The 23195-nt window shown below is 38.6% G+C and overlaps 1 protein-coding gene across 2 annotated transcripts in view; it reads left to right on the plus strand.

Annotated features, from left to right (window-relative positions):
• The window catches only part of LOC135227032 (ATP-dependent RNA helicase TDRD9-like), a 564113-nt gene that overhangs the window by 93061 nt on the left and 447857 nt on the right, over positions 1 to 23195 (plus strand). For both annotated transcript variants that reach the window (XM_064266821.1, XM_064266820.1), the window contains one exon: positions 17474 to 17623. Coding sequence is in view for 1 of the 2 variants with exons in the window: in XM_064266820.1 (XP_064122890.1) it covers positions 17474 to 17623 (150 nt within the window). In the remaining variant the exon portion in view is untranslated. The remainder of the gene's footprint in view (positions 1 to 17473; positions 17624 to 23195) is intronic.

Genomic DNA, 23195 nt, shown 5'->3' on the forward strand with positions numbered 1-23195 from the left:
TGCATCAGTATTTAAGCATAGAATCCGCGACATCTCGTCAAATCAGGACATCAGTGACTTAATCAGATCCTTTAGCTCCTCCAAAATATTCAAGCCCGACAAAGTGGAATGGAATTTGGATGTAGTTTTAAAGTGGCTCTCTGGTCCCCAATTCAAACCGCTGAATTCGGCAACTTTAGAGATGTAACTAGGAAGGCACTATTCCTAGTCACCTTAGCCACAGCAGGAAGAGTAAGCGAGTTGCAGGCAATTAGTAAGGAAGTAGGTTTCGCCCAGGGCTATACAGTTTGTTCATATGTAACAGATTTCCTTGCTAAGAACGAGGATCCTTTGAATCCTTGGCCCCGTTCTTTCAGGATAAAGAACTTAATGGACTTAGTCAGGTTGGAAGACGAGGAACGTACGTTGTGTCCGGTCAGAACCATCAGCCACTACCTGATTAGGACAGAAACTGTGAGAGGAGAGTCGAACCTACTCTGGTGCTGGGTGAGAGACCCGTCTCCCCCTCTCAAAGAATGTAGTGTCGTTCTTCCTGAGGAGTTTGATTCGAGAAGCACATGCCCAAACTCGGGAACAAACTCTTCGTGTGCTGAAAGTGAAGACGTACCTGATTCATGCAGCAGCAACATCTTTGGCTTTCAGACAAAATATGTCTCTATCCTCCATTATGCAAACAACATTCTGGAGGTTGACATCAGTGTTTGCATCGCACTATTTGAAGTAGGTAGGAACTATTTTCAAAAACTGTTTTAGATTAGGACCATTGTCATTAGCAGGAATGGTGTTGGGAGAGGAAGCATAGGGGCACCCGGTTTTTTTCCCTCTACTATCTCCTCACCTTGGATTTGAGGTTGTTGAGTTTGTGGGAAGCCAGGGGGTACATGTACCCGAAGTACCCGCCAGTTTTTATGTATGGTTAAGGGTACCATATGGTTTTTAGTGTAGGTGATGGTGTGTGTTGTTTTATCTGGTCTTCACCCAAGGCAAGGGCAAAATTATTGGTTTTTTGTCAATCATCAGTGTACCTCCATGATTGCAAAATCACACCTTTAGCAGGGATGACCCTGCCCATTACTGCCATGAGAGCGCCGACCAGAGGCAGTATCTACCTGTAGTTGCTCTCTCACAAGGTAAAAGTACTGCAAAAATTATATATAATGTGAGCACATGATTATTGTTTTTTTTTTCATAAAGCTGTCCAACCCACCTTCCAGGTAATACCCACCTTCCAGGTAATATGGATTCAGCCAATGTAATTGTTTGGGAAGTCACTTACGTGAAAATGATATTTTTATAATAAAGTAAGGTTTCACATATACTTACCAAACAATTACATAATCAGAGCCCTCCCTCCCTCCCCACAAATGGACGTTGCAGCTAAACAAATTGACAATAGTTAGCTCAGCAGTACCGGGTATTCACCTACACCAGGGGTGTCAAACTCAAATCCTTTCAAGGGCCAATTATGCGCTTGGTTATGGTCTTGAGGGGCCATCAAAGATTTGGTAATTACTCATTCCTTATGACTCATTTATTAAGATTTGCAATAAAAGAGCCTTATTGCCAGCAATTATAATATGAAATAAAGTCATGAATTATTGTCATGTGAATAAAAGTTAAAACTTATTATGTCTTGTTTTAACAGTATAGTAACTTTAGTTAAATTTTCCTCGCTTCTAACAGTTATAGTATTTCGAGTTGAAAAATCTCTTGGCACCTCGCAGGCCACTTAAGACCATCCTTTAGGCCATGAGTTTGACACCCCTGACCTACACGAACGATAGCAGCGCTGCCGCCGCCACTGCCAGGAAACTTTAATTTTCAGCTGCCAGGTAAGAAAGCTCACAGCTAATGTAATTGTTTGGTAAGTATATGTGAAACCTTATTTTATTATAAAAATATCATATTCATTGGGTCGGATTACGGTTTTATGTTTAAGCTCAGATGCAAAATTTACTTTTTTATTTTTATTTATTTTTTTTTTATCCGATTATTTTGAGTTCTAATATGATCTAGGGCCGTCTCTCTACTGTACTACTAAATTTAAGCTGCAGTTGCAGCTGAACCTTAGAAAGAAAAAAAAAAAGTTCACACTGCTAATGACTGTGAATTGTTGTGCATCAGCAACATGGATGCAACTCTACCCCAAATAATAGTGGAGAAAAAAGTATTTTAGTAAAAAAATACTGGCAATGAAAGAACACACTTTACTGTTGTTTTCACGCCGATTAAAGATAAATATGTAAATCTTGTATTATTATGGAATAGGATGAAAGTAACAAATGGAATCTCTTTTTTTTACAAAAAAAAAAAAAAAAAAAAAACTTGCTCCCACCACCATCTATTAACCCTTAAACGCCTATTGGACATATTAAATGTCGACAAAAATTGTCTGTTGGGTGCCGAATTTGCAGAAAAATAGTTATAGGCCTACTTGGCGTAAACTTTTGAATCACGCACCTTGAGGGATGCTGGGAGTTCACTGATCAAGCTGTTGTTCTGTTTACAATTGTTACACAGGCACGCAAGCGCGAATTTCTTTCTTCTGGAACTAAAAAGCATCGGCAACACATCTCGGAAATTATTTTGTCACTTTGACATAATTTTTGCACCATGTTATATATGAAAATGTGCTCAATTTCATGTAGAAAACAACAAAAAAACAACCCATGGTTGTAGCTTTTATCAGTTTTGAAATACTTTCATATAAATAACGATAAAGTGCCAAAATTTCAATCTTCGGTCAACTTTAACTCTACCGAAAGGGTTAAAAAACGCAATTGTAAGCTAAAACTCTTACATTCTAGCAATATTCAATCATTTAACTTCATTTTACAACAAATTGGAAGTCTCTCGCACAATATTTCGATTTATGGTGAATTTATGAAAAACACATTTTCCTTACGTCTGCGCGGTAACTGCCAAAAAAATTAGAAATTTTTTCGTCCGATTGTCATAATGTTTGCACCGTTTTATATTAGCCTTTACATAAAGTTTTATATATGGAAATGTACGCAATTTCATGTAGAATACAACAAAAACAACCCATGGTTATAGCTTTTATGATTATAGCTTTTATGAGTTTTGAAATATTTTCATATAAATAACTTTAAGTGCCAATACATATATCAACCTTTGGTCAACTTTGACTTGACCGAAATGGTCAAAAAACGCAATTGTAAGCTAAAACTCTTACATTCTAGTAATATTCAATCATTTACCTTTATTTTGCAACAAATTGTAAGTCTTTAGCACAATATTTCGATGTATGGTGAATTTTTGAACAAACTTTTTCCTTACGTCAGCGCGGTAACTCTTCCGAAAAAATCAGAAATTTGTTCGTCCGATTGTCGTAATGTTTGCACCATTTTATATTAGCCATTACATGAAGTTCTATATATGAAAATGTGGGCAATTTCATGTAGAATACAACAAAAAACAACCCATGGTTGTAGCTTTTATGAGTTTTGAAATATTTTCATATAAATAACTATAAGTGCCAATATATCAGCCTTCGGTCAACTTTGACTCTGCTGAAATGGTCAAAAGACCCAATTGTAAGCTAAAACTCTTACATTCTAGTAATATTCAATCATTTACCTTTATTTTGCAACAAATTGGAAGTCTCTAGCACAATATTTTGATTTGGAGTGAATTTTTGAAAAAACTTTTTCCCTACGTCCGCACGGTAACTTCTGAAAAAATCAGAAATTTTTTTGTCCAATTGTCGTAATGGTTGCACTGATTTATATTAGCCATTACATAAAGTTTTATATATGAAAATGTGGGCAATTTCATGTAAAATACAATTAATAACATCTCAAGGTTGTAGCTTTTACCAGTTTTGAAATATTTTCATATAAATCACGATATGTGCCAAAATTTCAACCTTTGGTCAACTTTGACCTGACCGAAATGGTCAAAAAACGCAATTGTAAGCTAAAACTCTTACATTCTAGTAATATTCAATCATTTCCCTTTATTTTGCAACAAATTGGAAGTCTTGCACAATATTTTGATTTATGGTGAATTTATGAAAAAAACTTTCCTTATGTCCACACAGTAACTCTTCCAAAGAAATCAGAAATTTTTTTGTCCAATTGTCGTAATGTTTGCATAGTTTTATTTTAGCCATTACATAAAGTTTTATATATGAAAATGTGTGCAATTTCATGTAGAATACAACAAAATACAACCCATGGTTGTAGCTTTTATAAGTTTTGAAATATTTTCATATGAATAACAATGTGCCAAAATTTCAACCTTCGGTCAACTTTGACTCGACGGAAATGGTAAAAAAACTCAATTGTAAGCTAAAACTATTACATTCTTGTTATATTAAATTATTTACCTTTATTTTGCAACAAGTTGGAAGGTCCATGATTCAAAAGTTATCATACAAAATTTGCTTACAAATTTAAAAAAAACTTATAACTAACTTAATAATTAACCCTCTTACGCCGACTGGACGTATTTTACGTCAACATTTTTTGTCTCCCGTGTGCCGACTGGACGTATTTTACATCGACTTACAAAAGTTTTTTTTTTAAATTCGCGGAAAAATACTTATAGGCCTACTAGCCTAAAACTTTTGAATCACGCGCCTTGGGGGATGCTGGGGGTTCACGGATCAAGGTGTTGTTTTGTTTACAATCGTTACGCAGGCGTGCAAGCGTGAATTTCTTTCTTGCCGCACTAAAAAATATCTGTGACACATCTCGGAAATTATTTCGTCACTTTGACATAATTTTTGTACCATTGTAAATTAGCCGTTACATGAAGTATTATATATGAAAATGTGCGCATTTTTATGTAGTATACATCAATAAAATACTCATGATTGTAGCTTTTATCAGTTTTGAGATATTTTCATATAAATAATGATAATTGCCAAAATTTCAACCTTCGGTCAACTTTGACTCTACCGAAATGGTCGAAAAACGCAATTGTAAGCTAAAACTCTTATATTTTAGTAATATTCAATCATTCACCTTAATTTTGCAACTAATTGGAAGTCTCTAGCACAATATTTCGATTTATGGTGAATTTATGAAAAAACTTTTTCCTTACGCCATCCAGCGGGTAACTCTTCCGAAAAAAATCATACATGCGATTGTGGTAATGTTTGCACCATTTTAAAATTAGCCTTTATATAAAGTTTTATATATGGAAATGTGCGCAATTTCATGCACAATACAACTAAAAACAACCCATGGTTGTAGCTTTTATCAGTTTTGAGATATTTTCATATAAATAACGATAATTGCCAAAATTTCAACCTTTGGTCAACTTTGACTCTACCGAAATGGTCGAAAAACGCAATTGTAAGCTAAAACGCTTATATTCTAGTATTATTCAAGCATTTACCTTCATGTTGCAACAAATTGGAAGTCTCTAGCACAATATTTTGATTTATGGTAAATTTATGAAAAAATAACATTTTCTTTACGTCCGCGAGGTAACTCTTCCGAAAAAATCATACGTGCGATTGTGGTAATGTTTGCACCATTTTAAATTAGCCGTTACATAAAGTTTTATATATGAAAATGTGCGCAATTTCATGTAGAATACAACAAAAAAAATAATTGAAGGTTGTAGCTTTTCTCATTTTTTAAATACTTGCATATAAATCCCGATAAATAGAAAAAAAACCACGTTCGGTCAACTTTGACTCTACCGAAATGGTAGAAAAACGCAATTGTAAGCTAAAACTCTTACAGTCTAGTAATATTCAGTCATTTATCTTCATTTTGAAACAAATTCGAAGTCTCTAGCAAAATATTTAGATTTATGGTGAATTTTAAAAAAAAATCTTTCCTTCCCTCCGCGCGCGGATTCTCCTCCACAAATCTCCAAAATGCTTACGTCTCATTCTCGGAATATTTGCTCCATTTCATATTAGGCATTTCATAGAGTTTTATATATGAAAATGTGTGCAATTTCATGTAGAATAAAAAGAAAAATATTTGAAGGTTGTAGCTTTTCTTATTTCCAAAATAATTGCATACAAAAAATATGTATATAAAAAAATTCGACATTCGGTCAATTTAACTCTTCAGATATGGTCAAAAACTGCAATTGTAAGCTAATACTCTTACAGTATAGTAATATTCAATCATTTCTCTACATTTTGAAAGAAATTGGAAGTCTCTAGGACAATATTTAGTTTTATGGTGAATTTAAAAAAAAATATTTGTTTACGTCCGCATGTTACAAATTCATGCATTATTTTGTGATAATATTTTCTCTGTGTTGCTTTTATCGTTTTACAATGTGTTATATACCAAAATGATCGCAATTTAGTGTACATTACAACAACAAAAAGTAACTTGTTACCTTTAACCGTTTTGCGCATAGCGCGATTTGAATACAATTATATATGAAATTTTGTTTTTGCGCGATCATATATCGTATTATTTATATATGATAATGATAATATTTTTCATTTCTGATGGTTGCATACTAAACTTCAGCCAATGACAAAAAAAGGAGCCAAAAATTAACTCTTAATCTTGAAAACTAAGCGCGCTGTGATTTTTTGAAAAAAATATTTTTTCCGCTTCCGCGCTCACTCTGAAACACCTCCGGCACACGGGAGACAATTTTTTTTTTACTGCTTCGGCGTAAGAGGGTTAATTGAAACAAAAAATGATAACTTATTTAGTATGGTGAGTGAGGTAATACAATAAAACTACTCACTAATACTAAAACAATATACAAAACATATTAAACAATCAATGTGTGCTACCCCAGCATAAAAATAAGGGTAGCCACACTCAAAGATGTTTCATAATATACAAATAGATGTGGATGTCCCTAGCATAAAAATAAGGGACATTCCACCTTGATGTGATCATAGCAGCTAAGGCTAGAGAACCATATAGAGCTTAACGGTAGGGTAAGAGACATATTAGCTGAGGTAGGAAGAAAGGATACCTGGATCTTCAACTATAACTACTGTGCAGAGTCAGGGGAAACTATGTTTCCCGCTGCCACTGCTGAAAATTTTAAGGATTCCATGGACTTTAGATAGTGACGCTTAAAGACTGTCGGCGATTTCCATCCAGTATATTTCTTAAGATCATCAAAATTCATATGTTGAAAATAATTAATAGAGGTGGCTACTGCCCTGATATCATGTGCTTTTGGGAATGATTCAGGATTAGCTTACTTAATGAAGTAAAGGATCTGCTGCCTGATCCCTTTTACTGTTAGAGTGCCACCTTTTTCTCTCATAAAGAGAGGACCTGAGGATCTAGAAGATGTCCTAGACAGAAAGGCTCTTAAGGTCATTACTGGACAGAGAGAAGGGTCTTGGGGAAGAGGGATGACTTTCCAAGGTGCCCACCTTGCTAAAGGATCATCATTTTTAGCTAAAAAACTGCGATCTGGGGAAAGCAAAACTTCTGAAGGGAGAAATTCAACATGCCCGGCATCTCTGGATAGAGCCGACAGTTCTGAAATTCTGGCCCCTGAGGCCAAGTTTAGTAAAAATAGAGTCTTTCTTAGTAACATTATGAATGTGCAAGAAGAGTTGTCAGTGTCTGAAGCTAGTTTGAGGACGTCATTTAAAAACCATGAAACTGAAGTAGGTCTCTGAGAAGGCCTAAGTCTAGCACAGGCTTTGGGAATAGATGTAAAATAGGAGTGTCAAGTCTATTTGAAAACCCAACTGAAAGATTTTCTTCAAAGCTGATTTATTAGTGGTAATAGTGCTAGCTGCTAAGCCTTTTTCAAATAAGGACCTGAAGAAGGATATTGCTAAATTCATTGTCATGGTTGTAGTGTTTGTCTCGTTCAGGAAAGATGCTAACTTTTTGACAGCAGCATCGTACTGTCTCAAAATTGATTCCCTCTTATCTGATTCTAAGAAGAGGATATTCTGGGGATCAATACCTGCATCTTTTTCAGCCGCAAACTTCATGAAGTCCATAAAGTTAGGGTTTTGAGAATTCCTGAGGAAGCGAACACAGTCCTCATTTGTACTGATTGAGATAGTTTGGGATTGGGAATCCGTCGAGGCCGGAGACCCAATTCAGAAGCAGGGGGTACCAGTTGCTCTTTGGCCAGTCCGGGCCTACTAGATCTACTTGTCCTTTGAAAGTTCTGAGTTTGTTCAGAACTTTCAAAAGAAGATTCACTGGAGGGAAGACGTATATCTTCCTCCACTGATTCCAGTCTATGGACAAGGCGTCCGTGGCATAAGCCAGAGGTTCCAGGTTGGGGGCCACATAGCAAGGAAGCTTGTGGTTCGCTTGTGAGGCGAAAAGATCTACTTGGAGACCTGGGACACTGGCGTATCCACTGGAACGACTTGTTGTCCAGAGACCACTCCGATTCTAGAGGAACCGACCGGGACAAGGCGTCCGCTATCACATTCCTTTCTCCTGCTAAGTGGGTGGAGGATAGATGCCATTTGTACTTGTTTGCTAGAGAGAAAATGGCTATCATGACATGGTTCACATGCTTCGACTTGGATCCCCCTCTGTTGATGCAGTGTACTACTACTGCGCTGTCCAAAACCAGTTTTATATGAGACTTCTTTGGTGGAAGAAGTTTCTTCAGGGTAAGAAATACTGCCATAGCCTCCAAAACGTTTATGTGTAGCTGGCGGAACTGAGTTGACCAAGTTCCTTGGACTTTTTTTGAACTGAGAGTATCCTCCCCAACCACTTAGTGAAGCGTCTGTGTGGATAGTTAGCGCCGGAGGAGGATATTGAAGAGGAACTGACTTGGACAGATTCTTTACCTTCGCCCATGGACGAAGTTGGTTGCGAAGGATTTGCGGGATCACTGACAACTTGTCTTGAGATTTGACATTTGCTCTTGAGCGCCAAACTCGATTTATATCTTTCAACCTTGCTTTCAGAAGAACGTCTGTCACTGAAGCAAACTGAAGGGAACCTAGGATTCTTTCCTGGTTTCTCCTTGAAGTCTGCTTGTTCTTGAGGAATTGCCTTACTGACTTGGATATTTCTTTCCTTTTGACCACCGGAATTGACAGATTGTGGGAGGATAAGTCCCATTGGATGCCTAGCCACTGAAAACGAGTCTCTGGAGTGAATCTGGATTTAGTTTTGTTTATTTGGAACCCGAGATATTCCAGAAATTGTATTACTTTGGCTGTGGCTTTGAGGCATTCCTCGACGGTTGGTGCCCAAATCAACCAATCGTCGAGATACGCTACTACCATTATCCCTTGTGATCTCAGTTGTTGAACTACCACTTCCGCTATCTTCGTGAATACCCTGGGGGCTACATTCAGTCCGAAGGGCATCACTTTGAAAGAGAATGCCTGGTCTCCCAGCTTGAAGCCTAGGTATGGGCGAAAGTGCCTTGCAATTGGGATATGATAGTATGCGTCTGTAAGATCGATAGAGGTGGTGACGGCCCCACGGGGAAGTAAGGTCCGTACCTGTTGAGATGGTCAGCATTTTGAACTTGTCGCAACGAATGAATAAGTTTAGCTGGGACAAGTCTAAGATTATTCTTCTTTTTAATGAGCCTTTCTTTGGCACGCTGAACAAGCGCCCCCTTAAATTTTAGATGCTTGACTCTCGACACAACTCCTTTCTGAAGGAGCTCCTCTGCATAATCTGCCAATTCCTTTGATGGTAGTTGAAGGAATGATTTGGTCGGAGGGGGACCCTTGATCCAACTCCAACCTAGCCCTTTGGACACGATGCTCTGTGCCCATTTGCTGAACCCCCACCTGTGACGGAAAAGGAACAGCCTCCCTCCTACCTGGGGAACCTCACTGCTGTTGTGTGGGATGTCCTCCACGTCCCCCTCGGAAGTGCTTACCCCTGTTGGTCGCTCTTCCTGCACCTCGTTGCCGAAAGTTACCTCTGGCTCTGCTTCCCCTGGCGAACCTATTAAAGGTTTGGAAAGCCTGGCTTTCAAACATAGGGTTGAAAGCCGGAGAAACAGCATAGGAGGTTGAAGGTTGACCTTGAGGGGACAGCAAGAGAATGGGCTGACTCTGGCCTTTAGACGTTGATGGCTGACCAGGTTGAGTGACTGGGACAGCCTGAACGAAATGCTGCTGCTGCTGATGCTTCTGGTATGGCTGGAACCTTTTGGTTTTCTTCAGTTTCTTGCCAGAGGAGGAAGGGTTCTCCTGCTTCCTCTTAGCTGAGATACCCCACCGAGCTCTAAGGCTTTGGTTAAGCCTCGAAGCTTCGTGGTGTACCTCATTGACTGCAGACTCCGGAAATAGGTCTGCTCCCCAAATGTTTGAAGCGAGTAGCCTATTTGGTTCATGTCTGATGGTAGCCTCTTGGAGGACATGCTTACGGCAGTTCCTCCTTGCTACCATAAAGTCATAAGCATCCGTCTGAACCGTCTGCAGTTGCGATTTGGCCAGGATCTTGAAAATGGGTTCCGAACCGTAGGTAAGGGCAGCCACTTCGGTTATGACCAGGGAGTTGAGCGACCTCCCAAGCCTGGTCCTTGCATCGAACTCTGCCTGAATGAGGTTATCAGGCAGTCTCGGCAGCTTCTCACTGAACTGTTCCATGGCACCGTCCGGTTTTAACTTACCCTCCGTGAAGGTAGCCGGTAGGTTCTCCCACAGGTCTCCGAACGCCGGGAAGAGAGATGTAGGGTCTGCTTCCTTGAGCTGTGGGAGAGGTTCATCCTTCATAGCCGCTTGCATTGTTAGCTCCATCATTTTTGTCGTGAAGGGGAGTGGTGCCTCCTCCTCCGTGGCAAAGATGGTAAAGGGGCTTTTGAAGGCTTGGAGTCTGGTGTTGGAACAGTCCCAGTCCTCCAAGCAATGCACCCATTCCCTCTGGGCCTGGTCCCTACTGTACAGGACAGTTTCCCTAGGGATTTTGTCTTCCCTATTGAGAGCTGTCTCTGTCAGCCTCGCATAACCCATGAAAGGCGCAGTCAATCCTGCAGGATAGAACTCGAAGTCCTCGATCCTTCTCGTTCCACATTCCGGGATTGATATCATGCCATCCCTGAAGGGAGCATAGGCAGCTACCCTCCAAGGATTACTCATGGAAAATGTGGGTAGGGTGTCATATGCCGGTAACTGGGCAAGACCAGTTCCTGCTACTGGAGAGTCGGCCTGAGTAGTTTGGTTCATGCCAGCCAGACGATTGTCGTGGTCTAATACACGCTCAGACAGGCTTTGAATAGACTGACCTGACTGATTTAGTGTATTGAAGAGTTGAGCAAACATCTGCTCAAACCTCGTACCAAGCGATCTGACCATCTCGCCTATTTGCTGTAAGACTCCTGCCGAAAAGGCAGCGGGGTCAAAGGCACTAGGAACCGTGATCCCGGCAGGAGTCACCGGAGGAGATCCGGCAGCAACAGGAGAAGGTACAGGCTCGGCTGGAGCGCGGACCTTCTCCTTACAGGACTTGCCTCGTGACCCTCTTGAGTGTGAAGGCTCAGACTTCAGTTTCCCTGCTCCGGTATGGGAGGCCGAAGACTTACGAGAAGACGACGACAACGACTTTTTGGACGTTGTCTTGTGTAGGGTCTTCTGCTCTGTGTCCCTTCACCTTAGGAGGCACAGATACAGCAGGCGTACTAGTAGGGATCTCAGATCCCGTAAAGCCTTGAAATGAAGAGGAAGAAGGAACAGGGGAAGAAGATCCAGGTGCACCCAAGGGAAGCCCTTGAGCGCCCAACACACCTACCTCAACTAATAGGTCCTCAGCACCTACCGTCATAGGCTCTATATTAAGGTCAAGTGTGGCCACGTCCGCCATGATGTCCTGGCTACCAACTCCAACCAAGGCCTGCTCCACCTGCTGCTGAATGGCTGCAATTGCCGGAGCTGCCGCGGCGGGGTTAACATACCCAGTTGCCTTGCCACCGGGGAAGATCTGGACAGCCAACTTCTTATCTAGGATATAGGGCTGTCCTTTAGGGGCGTTCTTCCCGAAGCCACCTACCCAGGCCTTCAGGGTAGCCAAAGCGACTTCTTTCACGGCGGCAGCCTGAAAGAGAGGGACATTGTAGTCCACACAACGGAGCTCCAAGACGAATCATGAACAAAATAGATTATAATGTAGCAAAACTTAAAACTAGGATATGTAGGAACATATGTGATGGACAAAAGTAAATCTATACCCGTATATACTTACTCCGTCCAAAAACTGGCTCACAAGGTCATAGCAGATGGTGCAAGCCTCGTGATGCCAAACAATCAGATCCCTGTGGTTGGTAGCGCACAGTGCGTGTGTCCTACACACCTCATGGCCGCAGGGGTCCTGAAGCACGGCGTTACAGCCTGGTTCCTGACAATTAGTAGCCTGTAAGTGAAAAGATACATGAGTATCAACGTTATACACTTACAGTCCTACTATAGAACTCCGTTGCATGCCGGAGTACACTAAAAAAAATTTGACGTAAGCCTCCCCCGAACTATGTGTGGAAGAAAATCTAGGATTTTCGTCTCTGGTTGGAATTTCCGGTGTACAACGGAGGGAGAAAAAAGATGCAACCAGATGTTTTAATACACCCATAGAGAGTTTCAAGGAGTAGTAAACCACGCCGGAGAACGGAGGAGGATACCATAGACTTAAACTAGAAAATTAACCTAAAGAAGCACGTATAGCTTCGAATAGAAATATACTCGTCCACCTTTTCCGACTACAAGAGTAGTGCCCGGGTAAGGAAGCAAGCTCTCCACCGATAGCGGAAAGGAGGTAGTAGGTAAGCTTTTAGGACCACTTTAATTCACCTCCACCCCGGTGGCTGGCGGAGCCAGCCATCCCCCACAACAACCGAAGGGACACCCGGATAGCGAGCAGGAGTTCCGTCCGCTGATGACGGGGGAAACAAAGAGTGGGGAGGGAGAGAAAACAGAACGGAGCACACCGGAGAAGACCGAAGCGGCCGGAGGGATGGGTGGCCAACCCCAACCTCCTTCCACACCGGGGCTCCCCCGGTGCCCGAGGCGAAAACGTGGTCCCCCAGTATCCCAGCTGTCCGGACCTCCCGCGTACCCCCTCAGAAGAGAGGAGGAGGGGGGTACTCACACGGTTGCCGTGGCAACCGTAAGCGAGCCCGGGCAGACCCCCCCCTTCCCGCACGGGAGGGGAGGAAGGGAACTAGGGTTAGGGCGACCAGAGGGACACGCGATCACAGGTGGACCAACTGATGATAAGCAACACGACCACTAGGCTAGTGACCACATGAGCCCAACCGTACCGTAGGGCAAAAATGCAATAAACTGTATAAAAGGATAAATGCAACAAAACCGCCTAGGCACTGGACACCCTAACTGCTAACCTAATATATATATAAACAATAAAATCTTACATCGTAAAAGTATAGAAAGAAAAGGAACACACGAGTGAGAGAAAAAGAAGTCCAGGAGGAGAAGGCCTGTTCCGAAGAACAGCCGACTACTCGAAGCTAGCCGTAGCCGATGTAGAGCAAAAGCCAGGATGCTGGACTAGGAAAATCAAACACTGTAGCCCTAAATACCTAGACAAAGAGACATGCATGCATGAACTAGATCTAAGGCATGGGCTGTGAATTCCTAAAATTCTACAAATACGATGTGAAATAAAGTAGTGTAACACGTGACAAGAACCCATGAAAGCCTAAAATTATGGAAGATGTCCCAGTATGGAGGACTGGGAAATCTAGCCAAACATGAGGCGGGCCCATGGCCACCATGCGTCAGACCGGGGACCGTATATGACCTAAAAAACGGAAAATACTGGTCCCTGGCAGACAAAACTAAATCCTAACCTTTCGGGTACTTAACTTAGCTGCGGTGATAGCTGCGCGTTCCATGTTGACGAAGAAATAAATCCAAGAAAGCGGTCACAACACAGAGCAAAAATGGCACGTGTTACAGCAACGAGCTAACCAGAAAGGATGACCACTAGAGGCGCTGCAGTCCGCGTGGCGTGGGTAGTAGTAGTAGTAGCGGCCGTCACCGCCTATGGATCGGCTCTCGCAGGTGGGGATTCTGATGTGGAAGTGTCCTAAATGGCAATGAGAGTGAGCGAGTCAGTTATACTGACATCCTCTTGATTTTATTTTTTTCTCTGGTATTTGTTAGATCATTTACCCTAGAAATAATGAACTTAAGGATTATTTCACACAGCGACACGAACTGAGCCCAGAAACAGCCTATTTTGTTAGTTAAAACTGAAGAAAACCCCACTAAAAATTTTCATACTTGGTTTTTTTAATAGTTTTATCACAAAAAGTGCATTTTATGATGAAATTGATAAAAAAAAAAAACATGAATTAGTGGATATTTCTCATAAAAAATACCGTTGAAATTGATAAAAAAAAACAAAAAACATGAATTAGTGGATATTTCTCATAAAACATACCGCGAATGTGTGAATTTTATGCGAATAATGCGGGGAAACATTCCCAAGAGAAATCCGCGATTACGGGGGGTCCACTGTATTCATTGTGTTTGTATTTCATAAATATGCATAGCCATCAGCAGCATGACACTGCTCATTTATGCCGTTGTTGGTCCGAATCTGATTTCCGTTTCGTGTCCAACTTTTTTTTCTACTGATATATCATAGTCAGAATGTATTGAACCTCCAGAATTGGCTTACATTAGTAAATTACTAAATTATATTGTATATGTAGTATACTGTAGGCTAGGCTACTGTATTCGTATGTATACGATATATGTACTATATCATCATCATTTATTTGCAAAGTAACTTGTTAATGTTATTCAGTTTCTCTTTGTACAGAATTATCATAAGTCAGTGTGTATTGAACCTAGAGAATTGGCTGAAATTAATAATTACTATACCATATTTCTATAAAGTATACTGTATAGTGTAGGCTAGGCTACTCTATAAAGATGTAAAGATGGTACTGATTGCCCTAGTGTAGGGGAAGGCTAGTATGATATTCTTACGGTAAATTACCATGGGCCGACTTACGTCCATATCGTCTTATGACGACCAGTTGGTCGTAACCAATTGCAGTCTTAAGTTGACAACTAGCTGGCAGTGATTGCTTAACTGTTTCACTTACTGCTGCACTGTTCAGCCTTTTGAAGTCTTCTCTGACCATTGTACTATCAACAGAGGTGAGAGCAATGCAGAAAAAAATTACCCCTAGCAGACTGCTGCCTTAATATCTTTTATAGTTGAGTTTTCTGAGTAAAGTTGGCAGGAGAGTAGAAGCAGGTCACTGATATCTCTGTTGAATGAGGTTGGGCTGTAGTCTAGGTCAGTAATGGAAATTCCAGTATTAACAGCTTCTGTTAGAGAGAGAAAACTACATGAATTCTGTTGACCTAGGTGCATCTATCCAACCAGCAGCCCTCCAGAAAGTACATCTGCTTCATCTTCAAGGAACCTTTCATATATGTAGTTCATAACTAGGTACACGATATTGTTGGAAGCTACCTGTGGTGTTGGTTAGGAATCACTCCATTCAGATATATGTACTGTACCTGTTAAGGTATCCCAAAGATTGGTTGATCCTGGTTTCCTCAAGAGGTGTAATTACAGCAGTATTTAGATAGATCCATTGCAGTTTTTCACACAATGAAATTTCTGGGCATGCTCATTGATGAGAATTTGCATCAAGAAGGTATTATGATAGTTCCTGTCTCAGTAAATATTGCCTCAGGGTTTCCAGGACAATATGGACATCTTGGAGGATGTTCCCTGGTACAATATGGACATCTGTCTTTTCCCACTTCAAATTTCATCCTCATAATGATTAGCAAGAGTCTGGTTAATCCTGGAGTTGTAATGACCCTTGTAACTTTTTGTTGACCCCAGGCTGAGGGACATCCCAATCTGGTGGCTGTCTTGGTCGAGGCACTTAAAGATTTCTCTATGGCCCAACCTCTGTCGTCCCTACTTGCACTGGTGCCACTAGTCCATAGAGACTGCTCAGCAGTTCCTGCAGAAGCAATAGGCATGTCATAAAGGTGAACAAAAGAAATTGTGCAGGACAGTTAATGACTTCACAACATGCATCTAGCGTTTCAGTGGCGTGGTCGGTATGGTGTTGGTGTACCACCTCGTTGGCCGAGAGTTCGATTCTCGGGCATTCCATTGAGGTGTGAGAGATGTGTATTTCTGGTGATAGAAGCACACACTTGACGTGGTTCAGAAGTCACGTAAAGCCGTTGGTCCTGTTGCTGAATAACCCCTGGTTCCATGCAATGTAAAAACACAATACAAATAAATAAATAACAACATGTATCTGATTGAGTAAGTGGATAATCTTCTGATGTTTCTGGAGGAGTATCTTTCAGATAGGAGCTGCCACCCTGCAGGTTATTTACTTCATTTTTGTTTTGTCCAAGATATGCTCTTCCCAGACTTTGCAGGTTATGGCTACCACTCTTCCCTTGATGTTTTCTTGCTGAAGGATATGATGAAGGTTACTTGGATCAGGAAGCTGGGCAGCAGGCAGTATACTTTCACAGAGCTTGTATATCCTAAAAATATCCCTTGAGGGACACGGTTCATAGTTTTTACAAGACCATCTTTGAGTTTATTGATCACCTTCGACCTACTGCCAAGTTTTAGCAGATGCTAGTAGATCTTGTATTGTTGGAGAATCTGGTTCCTTGCAGTCACTTCCATGTTCTTTCTTTCCAGCTATGTATATGTAACGGAACCACCTCCAGTTCACTTCATGCTGGAGGTGTTCTCATTACATCTTGATCCTGCAACCCTGAATGCTTTTTATTACAATCTTTGATGGTGACTCAACTAACAAAATCTTCTTAGAAGAGTCTGTCATCCTCTTTGTCTATGTGACCTTTCTCGTTTGTCACTTGTGAAAGCATGTGTTTCTCGTAGTACCTGCTCTTATTCCTTATTTACTCCATGACTTTGATATTGTAAATCCATTCCATGAACGATTCATTAAGGCTTTACTGCCAGTTGCCTGAGAGGAATTAGACTTCTTGTATCTTGGTATATTCTTTGCTCAGTTTTTTTCATTGTAATTTCCGATCCAGACTGATTATTATATATTCAATCTCATTGTAAGAGTGAACAGTTTTTTCAAGATATAACTTGCCCTGTTTCTGCAAGTCTGCTAATCATAACCTTATTATGGCCACTGCCATTGTTCATGGAGGTAAGTTGCCTAGTCTTCTGGTCCAGTGGAGAGTGAACTTGGGCATGCATATTAAAATTTTCCTCCTTTTAAGGTTTAGCCATTTAGTGTGACTAGGAACTGTATGAAAGATAGTCATGTTATGATTAATGGGATTTTAGAAAAATGTGATCTGGTCACGGGGTTCAATGGGGTATTCATCTTTATTTTGTCTTACAGATAAGAATTCAGATAGAAATTGGACCATTTGTTTAGATAATGCTTGTTTTAGTGTAAAATTATGTAATGATATATAGATACAACTTAGTTTTAACATTTTTATGGAAATTTTAAAATTTCTTTATAGTTCTTTGCTAAAATCATGAACTTGATAGCATAGACACCATTGTACCATGATTTATGAAGTTTAAATATTTTTAAACAGGTGGTGTTACCAGATACTCAAACAAATGGTGAGGGTCTACCATCCAATGAGAAAGAACCAAGATTGCCTCCATTACAAGATTATCTTTGTCGTGATTTGGGCAGATTATATGTGGAGCAGTACCAGGCAGAACTGGTGGAGGATTATAAGGTGTGCTTTAAATCATTCAGTTATATTGGGGCTGTAAATAATTTTTTGTTTTGGGAATGCTAATTTATTTCTGGGTTTGTATGAAATATTTTATATCATAATGTTAATTTTGACGCAATTTTCTGTAGGTTTTTAGCAATATATATTTCTTGATTTTTATTAGAACTGGATTGTAAGAGGTTTTGTGTGGTTTGGTAACTAAGTATACAGTGATGCCCCAACTTACTGGAGTTGTTGGCTCTGATTCCTGATAAGTTATAAAGATTGGTATATTCTACAGAATACCCTGCAGTTAACTTGCATAGCTTACAGTGTAGAGCAGTTCCATATATATATATATATATATATACTATGTGTATATATATATATATATATATATATATATATATATATATATATATATATGTATATATACAGTGATGCCCCAACTTACTGGAGTTGTTGGCTCTGATTCCTGATAAGTTATAAAGATAGATATATTCTACAGAATACCCTGCAGTTAACTTGCATAGCTTACAGTGTAGAGCAGTTCCACACACACACACACACACATATATATATATATATATATATATATATATATATATATATATATATATATATATATATATATATATATATATACACACATACACACACACACATCACACATATATATATATATATATATTATATATATATATACTATATACTATAGATATATATATATTATATAATATACATATATATATATATATATATATATATATATATATATATATATATATCATATACATAATATTTATATATATACATATATATATATATTATAGTAATATAATATATTATTATATATACATAATATATATACATATACATATACATATACATACTTATTAATATAACATATACAAATCTATATTAATAATGTACTTATTAATTATGAAATAAATATATAATATACATATTATCCTAATGATATATATTTAATTATATTATATATTATATGAATATATACAATTATACTTACCTAATATCATATATCTATTATAATATATTATATATATAATAATTATATATATATAATATTAATAAATATTATATAATATCTAATAAGTTATAGTATATATTATATCTAACATGTATAATATATTGTAGATTATTTATATTATCTATATATATATATATTATTATCTTATATATAATTATTATATATATATGTATGTATGTAGTTGTATGTATGTATGTAGTATGTATGTATGATGTATGTATATATATATATATATATATATATATATATTATCACACATACACACAGTGGTACCTCTAGATACAAAATTAATCCGTTCTGAGGCTCCCTTCGTATCATGAGTTTTTCGTATCTTGAACCGCATTTTACATGTAAAATGGCTAATCAGTTCCAAGCCCTCTAAAAACACCCCAGTACAATTCATAATAAGGCTAAATTGACCTATAAACAATGAAATACTACAACTATTTGGACCATACAATACCTAACTTAATACATACTGCTAATATGTACTACACAACACCTGTAAATAAAGTGTATTAGTGTACATGGTATACAAGAAATACTGTACGTATGTAGTAAAATGTGGAAGCTTACCTTTCGAGTGAGGCTATCTCTGAAAGTGGCGACAGAGGAGGAGGACAAACGACAGATACGTACACTTAACTTTACGAAACACGTTAACAAAACTGTAACACTTAACTTTACGAAAAACTTAAAATAAATTTTTTTTTTTATACATTTTTTTTACTTTTTTATACCTTACGTATTTTACAAAATTTAAATTTTTTCACCACCGAATGGATGCCAGTCTTTTTACGGAATTTTTCGAACCACCCACTCTGGGGTTGCCGCGATGTCCCCTCTCCTTCATCATCTTCAGCTTGGGCAATCAAATCGCCGAAAATAGCGCTGGCCTTCTGGCAGATTGCCGTCTCGGGTATCGTATTGCCATCGATTTCTTTGTCCTCAATTCGTAGAACAAGCAGCCTCTCCATTTCATCATGCACATGGCTCCTCTTGTTGGACAAAGTAGTCACGCTCTTGGAAGGTGTAGCTGCTTTGATGGCTTCCTTCTGCTTAAGGATGGTGCCTATCGTCGACGGATTTCGGCCGTATTCCTTAGCGATCACCTCAACCGCAAGCCAGCTTCATACTTTTTATTATCTCCATTTTTGTCAGCATAGAAAGCATTCTCTCCTCTCTGTGAACTTCTGCAACTTTCTTGGGACCCATGACTATACTGTACTTAATAAAGTTTTGTAGTATACTAATTAGGTTCTCACACAACATGATTAAGTAGTACAACGAAATTACTAACACAAATTTACGTTAACAAAGTAAATCGTATATGTGAACGAACGAATTCCTCGTGTGTACGATAACACTGGTGAGAAGCAATGGCTGAAGAAGAACGCCGCTACGTACGATGCATGATGGGATCATGGGAGGGATGCTGACCAATAGGAGAGAAGGATCTCATGGCGGTGACTAGCATCAGTAACCAATGGGAGAGCGGGAGGATGGTGGCGAGTCTACTCAGTTGGCGGCGGGCGAGTTTCAAAATTGTTATCGGTGGTCCGGGCGAATCTCGGACTTTACAGCAACCTCCTCTCGTATCTTGAGCAATTTTCGTATGTAGAGCCATAGAATTTTTCGTATTCGCTTTCGTATCTCGAGTTTTTCGTAAGTTGAGCCTTTCGTATCTCGAGGTACCACTGTATATACTATATGTAAAATGAAATCAACTGATTATTTTATAAATGTAAACAATACCAGAATGCAAAGGAGAGATATCTCTGTTCATATTATAATTTTATGATATGGTGATAATACATGTAATATGATAAGATACAGTAAAACAAGAACAAGGATTTCATTAAAATGATCCTTATTTTCAATACACAAATAATATTTGGCTTTAGCTAATGGATCTCTCTCTCTCTCTCTCTCTCTCTCTCTCTCTCTCTCTCTCTCTCTCTCTCTCTCTCTCTCTCTCTCTCTCTCTCTCTCTCTCTCTCTCTGATTGCTGATGTTATTTGATGTCTCTATAAAGGAAACAAAAACAAAAATAATGGAGCATGCAAAATTGATGTTCTGAACCGGCGAAATCACACTTGATGCTTATACAATCAAATATTGTGCACGTTTTAAACTAACTTTTGTTAATTTACAAGGGAAAGTATCTCGATCACATCTCTTCTACAAGCTTATGTAATAGCAATGAAGATATCGATAGTACTCAGTTAGCAGACATTTTGAGAATGTAAACAATATCAAATACAATTGGCATACAATGACAATACAGGCGGCCCTCAGTTAGCGGCAGGGGTTCCGTTCCTGGCCACCGACGCCAAGCGATTTTCGACGCTGAGCGATTTTAAAGCCTACGGCCGCCGCACACCTTCTTTCGAAACTCTAGACCAGTCAAAGGAGCTGTAATCCCACAACGGCGCAATAAGTAAAATTATATTTATGCAGTATAGTACTATAGAAATTACTGTACAGTACATGTGGGTGTCTAAAGTATGTAAAGATATAATAAAGTTTATACAGTGTACAGGTAGCTGTAGTGTTCAGGTTACGATCATTAGTCTTACGATAGTTCGATTTTATGAGAGATCAATTTACAATGGTCTAACTTTATCCATCTTCTAGTTACTTAAGTTCAATAACAGCAAAAGAGAATGATGAAAGTATGATGTTAACGTTATACTCGTTGCGTGAACGTGTACAGCCATGAACAACCGAACGAGAAACTACTTTTTTTTTTTTTTTTTTTCTAAGTACAACCGAACTGGATAACATCTGTTTGGCTTGTATTTCGATCATCGTACTACAGTGCAACATTACCGTATTTGTTATAAATGGCGTTATGTATAGAATAGAACTGAGATATCTTAATGTAATAACTTTATTCGCTATAGATCAGAGATCAATATAGATTAAAGATCAATCGGGAAATATACCGTTAAATTTAAACCTAGTTATAACTGAAGCTGAGAAAACTGTTCAAGCTGCTAATGACTATTATCGTACATCGGCAACAAGGATAAAACTGCAGTAAACGTCTGCCATCACACACAACTGTAGATAAAATTGGGATAAAATCATTTTAATCAAAACTACTGTGCTTGAAAGAACACATTTTACTGTTGGTTTCACGCCGATATAAGATAAATAGCGTAAAGTTCGTATTACGATGATATAAAGGATTACGTATTGCGAACGGAATCACGTAATTTTTTACGCAATAAACATGCCGCCAACGTAATCTGTTAACGAAAAAAAAATAGTAGTTCACATTCACAACGAGACATATTCAATAAATATTTCCACCTAAAAACACGCTGTATATGGAAAAATAACTTTGTCTCATATAAGTCAAGTATATAGATATTCGTTTATGCTAACTAGAAGCAAGAGCATTCGCTCAGAATTGTGTTATGGTGAAACAGACTCGTATTCATCAGCTGATTTCAAACCACAACATTGGCCGCTCCGCGGAATACGGCTTAAGTTTGCCGTAGTATTTTAAAATACAATAATATGAGAATACATACAATATTCTTGGATACAGTGAAATAATGTATAAATTTTTCAAGGATTTATGGAAAAGATGCGTAATTAATAAAATAACACAATGCATTTTTCGGAACTGGCGGACAAGAACGAACATGAAAAACCATCCCCTTACAACGTGGAGCCTAGTTACAAAGGCTGCCTTAATTTGTATCTTATTTCTGTACAAAAATGAAAAATACCTTTACGCAATATGTTTTCATACATTTTAAACATTAAAAGCATAAACATTTGAAAAATCGACACATCGATCGCTAAATTTGCACTTTTTTTTTTTTTTAACTATATTTTCGGAAGAGCGGCAGACGGCGGCATACAAGAACGAACTTGAAAAAAACATCGTAGTCGATAAGTTGAAGGGGAGTTTCAAAAGCTGCCTTTTTATCATATTTCTGCACAGAAATAAAAATACCCTATTCGTAGTACATTTTCATAGATATTTTAAACATAAAAGCATAAACATTTATAAAATCGACACATCGATGGCTAATTTGCACTTTTTTTAAATCGATATTTTCGGAAGAGCGGCAGGCGGCGGCTTACAAGAAAGAACATGAAAAAACATCGTATTTGAATAACGTGAAGGGCAGTTTCAAAAGCTGCCTTTGTATCATATTTCTGTACAGAAATAATAATGCCTTTCACGTAATACATTTTCATACACATTTTAAACAAAAGCATGAACATTTATGAATCGACACATCCATAGCTAAATTTGCACTTATGTAACTCGATATTTTCGGCATAGAACAGCGTCAGAGGCATATATTTTACCCTAATACCTACGTAATAACTCTCCATAAAATTTGTTAATATAATTTGCATAACCTTTATGGTCTGAACGGCATTTCTACATATGTATGAACTCGTTAGACAACGGCGCTAGCGGCGCTGTTAACTGAAATTTGTGCCGTAAAGATACCTTTAAAATGCCTTATTTTTTTAATGAATATTTTTGACAACCGCCGTAAAACCGATTCG

This window comes from Macrobrachium nipponense, chromosome 15 (genome assembly GCF_015104395.2).
Source record: "Macrobrachium nipponense isolate FS-2020 chromosome 15, ASM1510439v2, whole genome shotgun sequence".
Lineage (NCBI taxonomy): Eukaryota > Metazoa > Arthropoda > Malacostraca > Decapoda > Palaemonidae > Macrobrachium > Macrobrachium nipponense.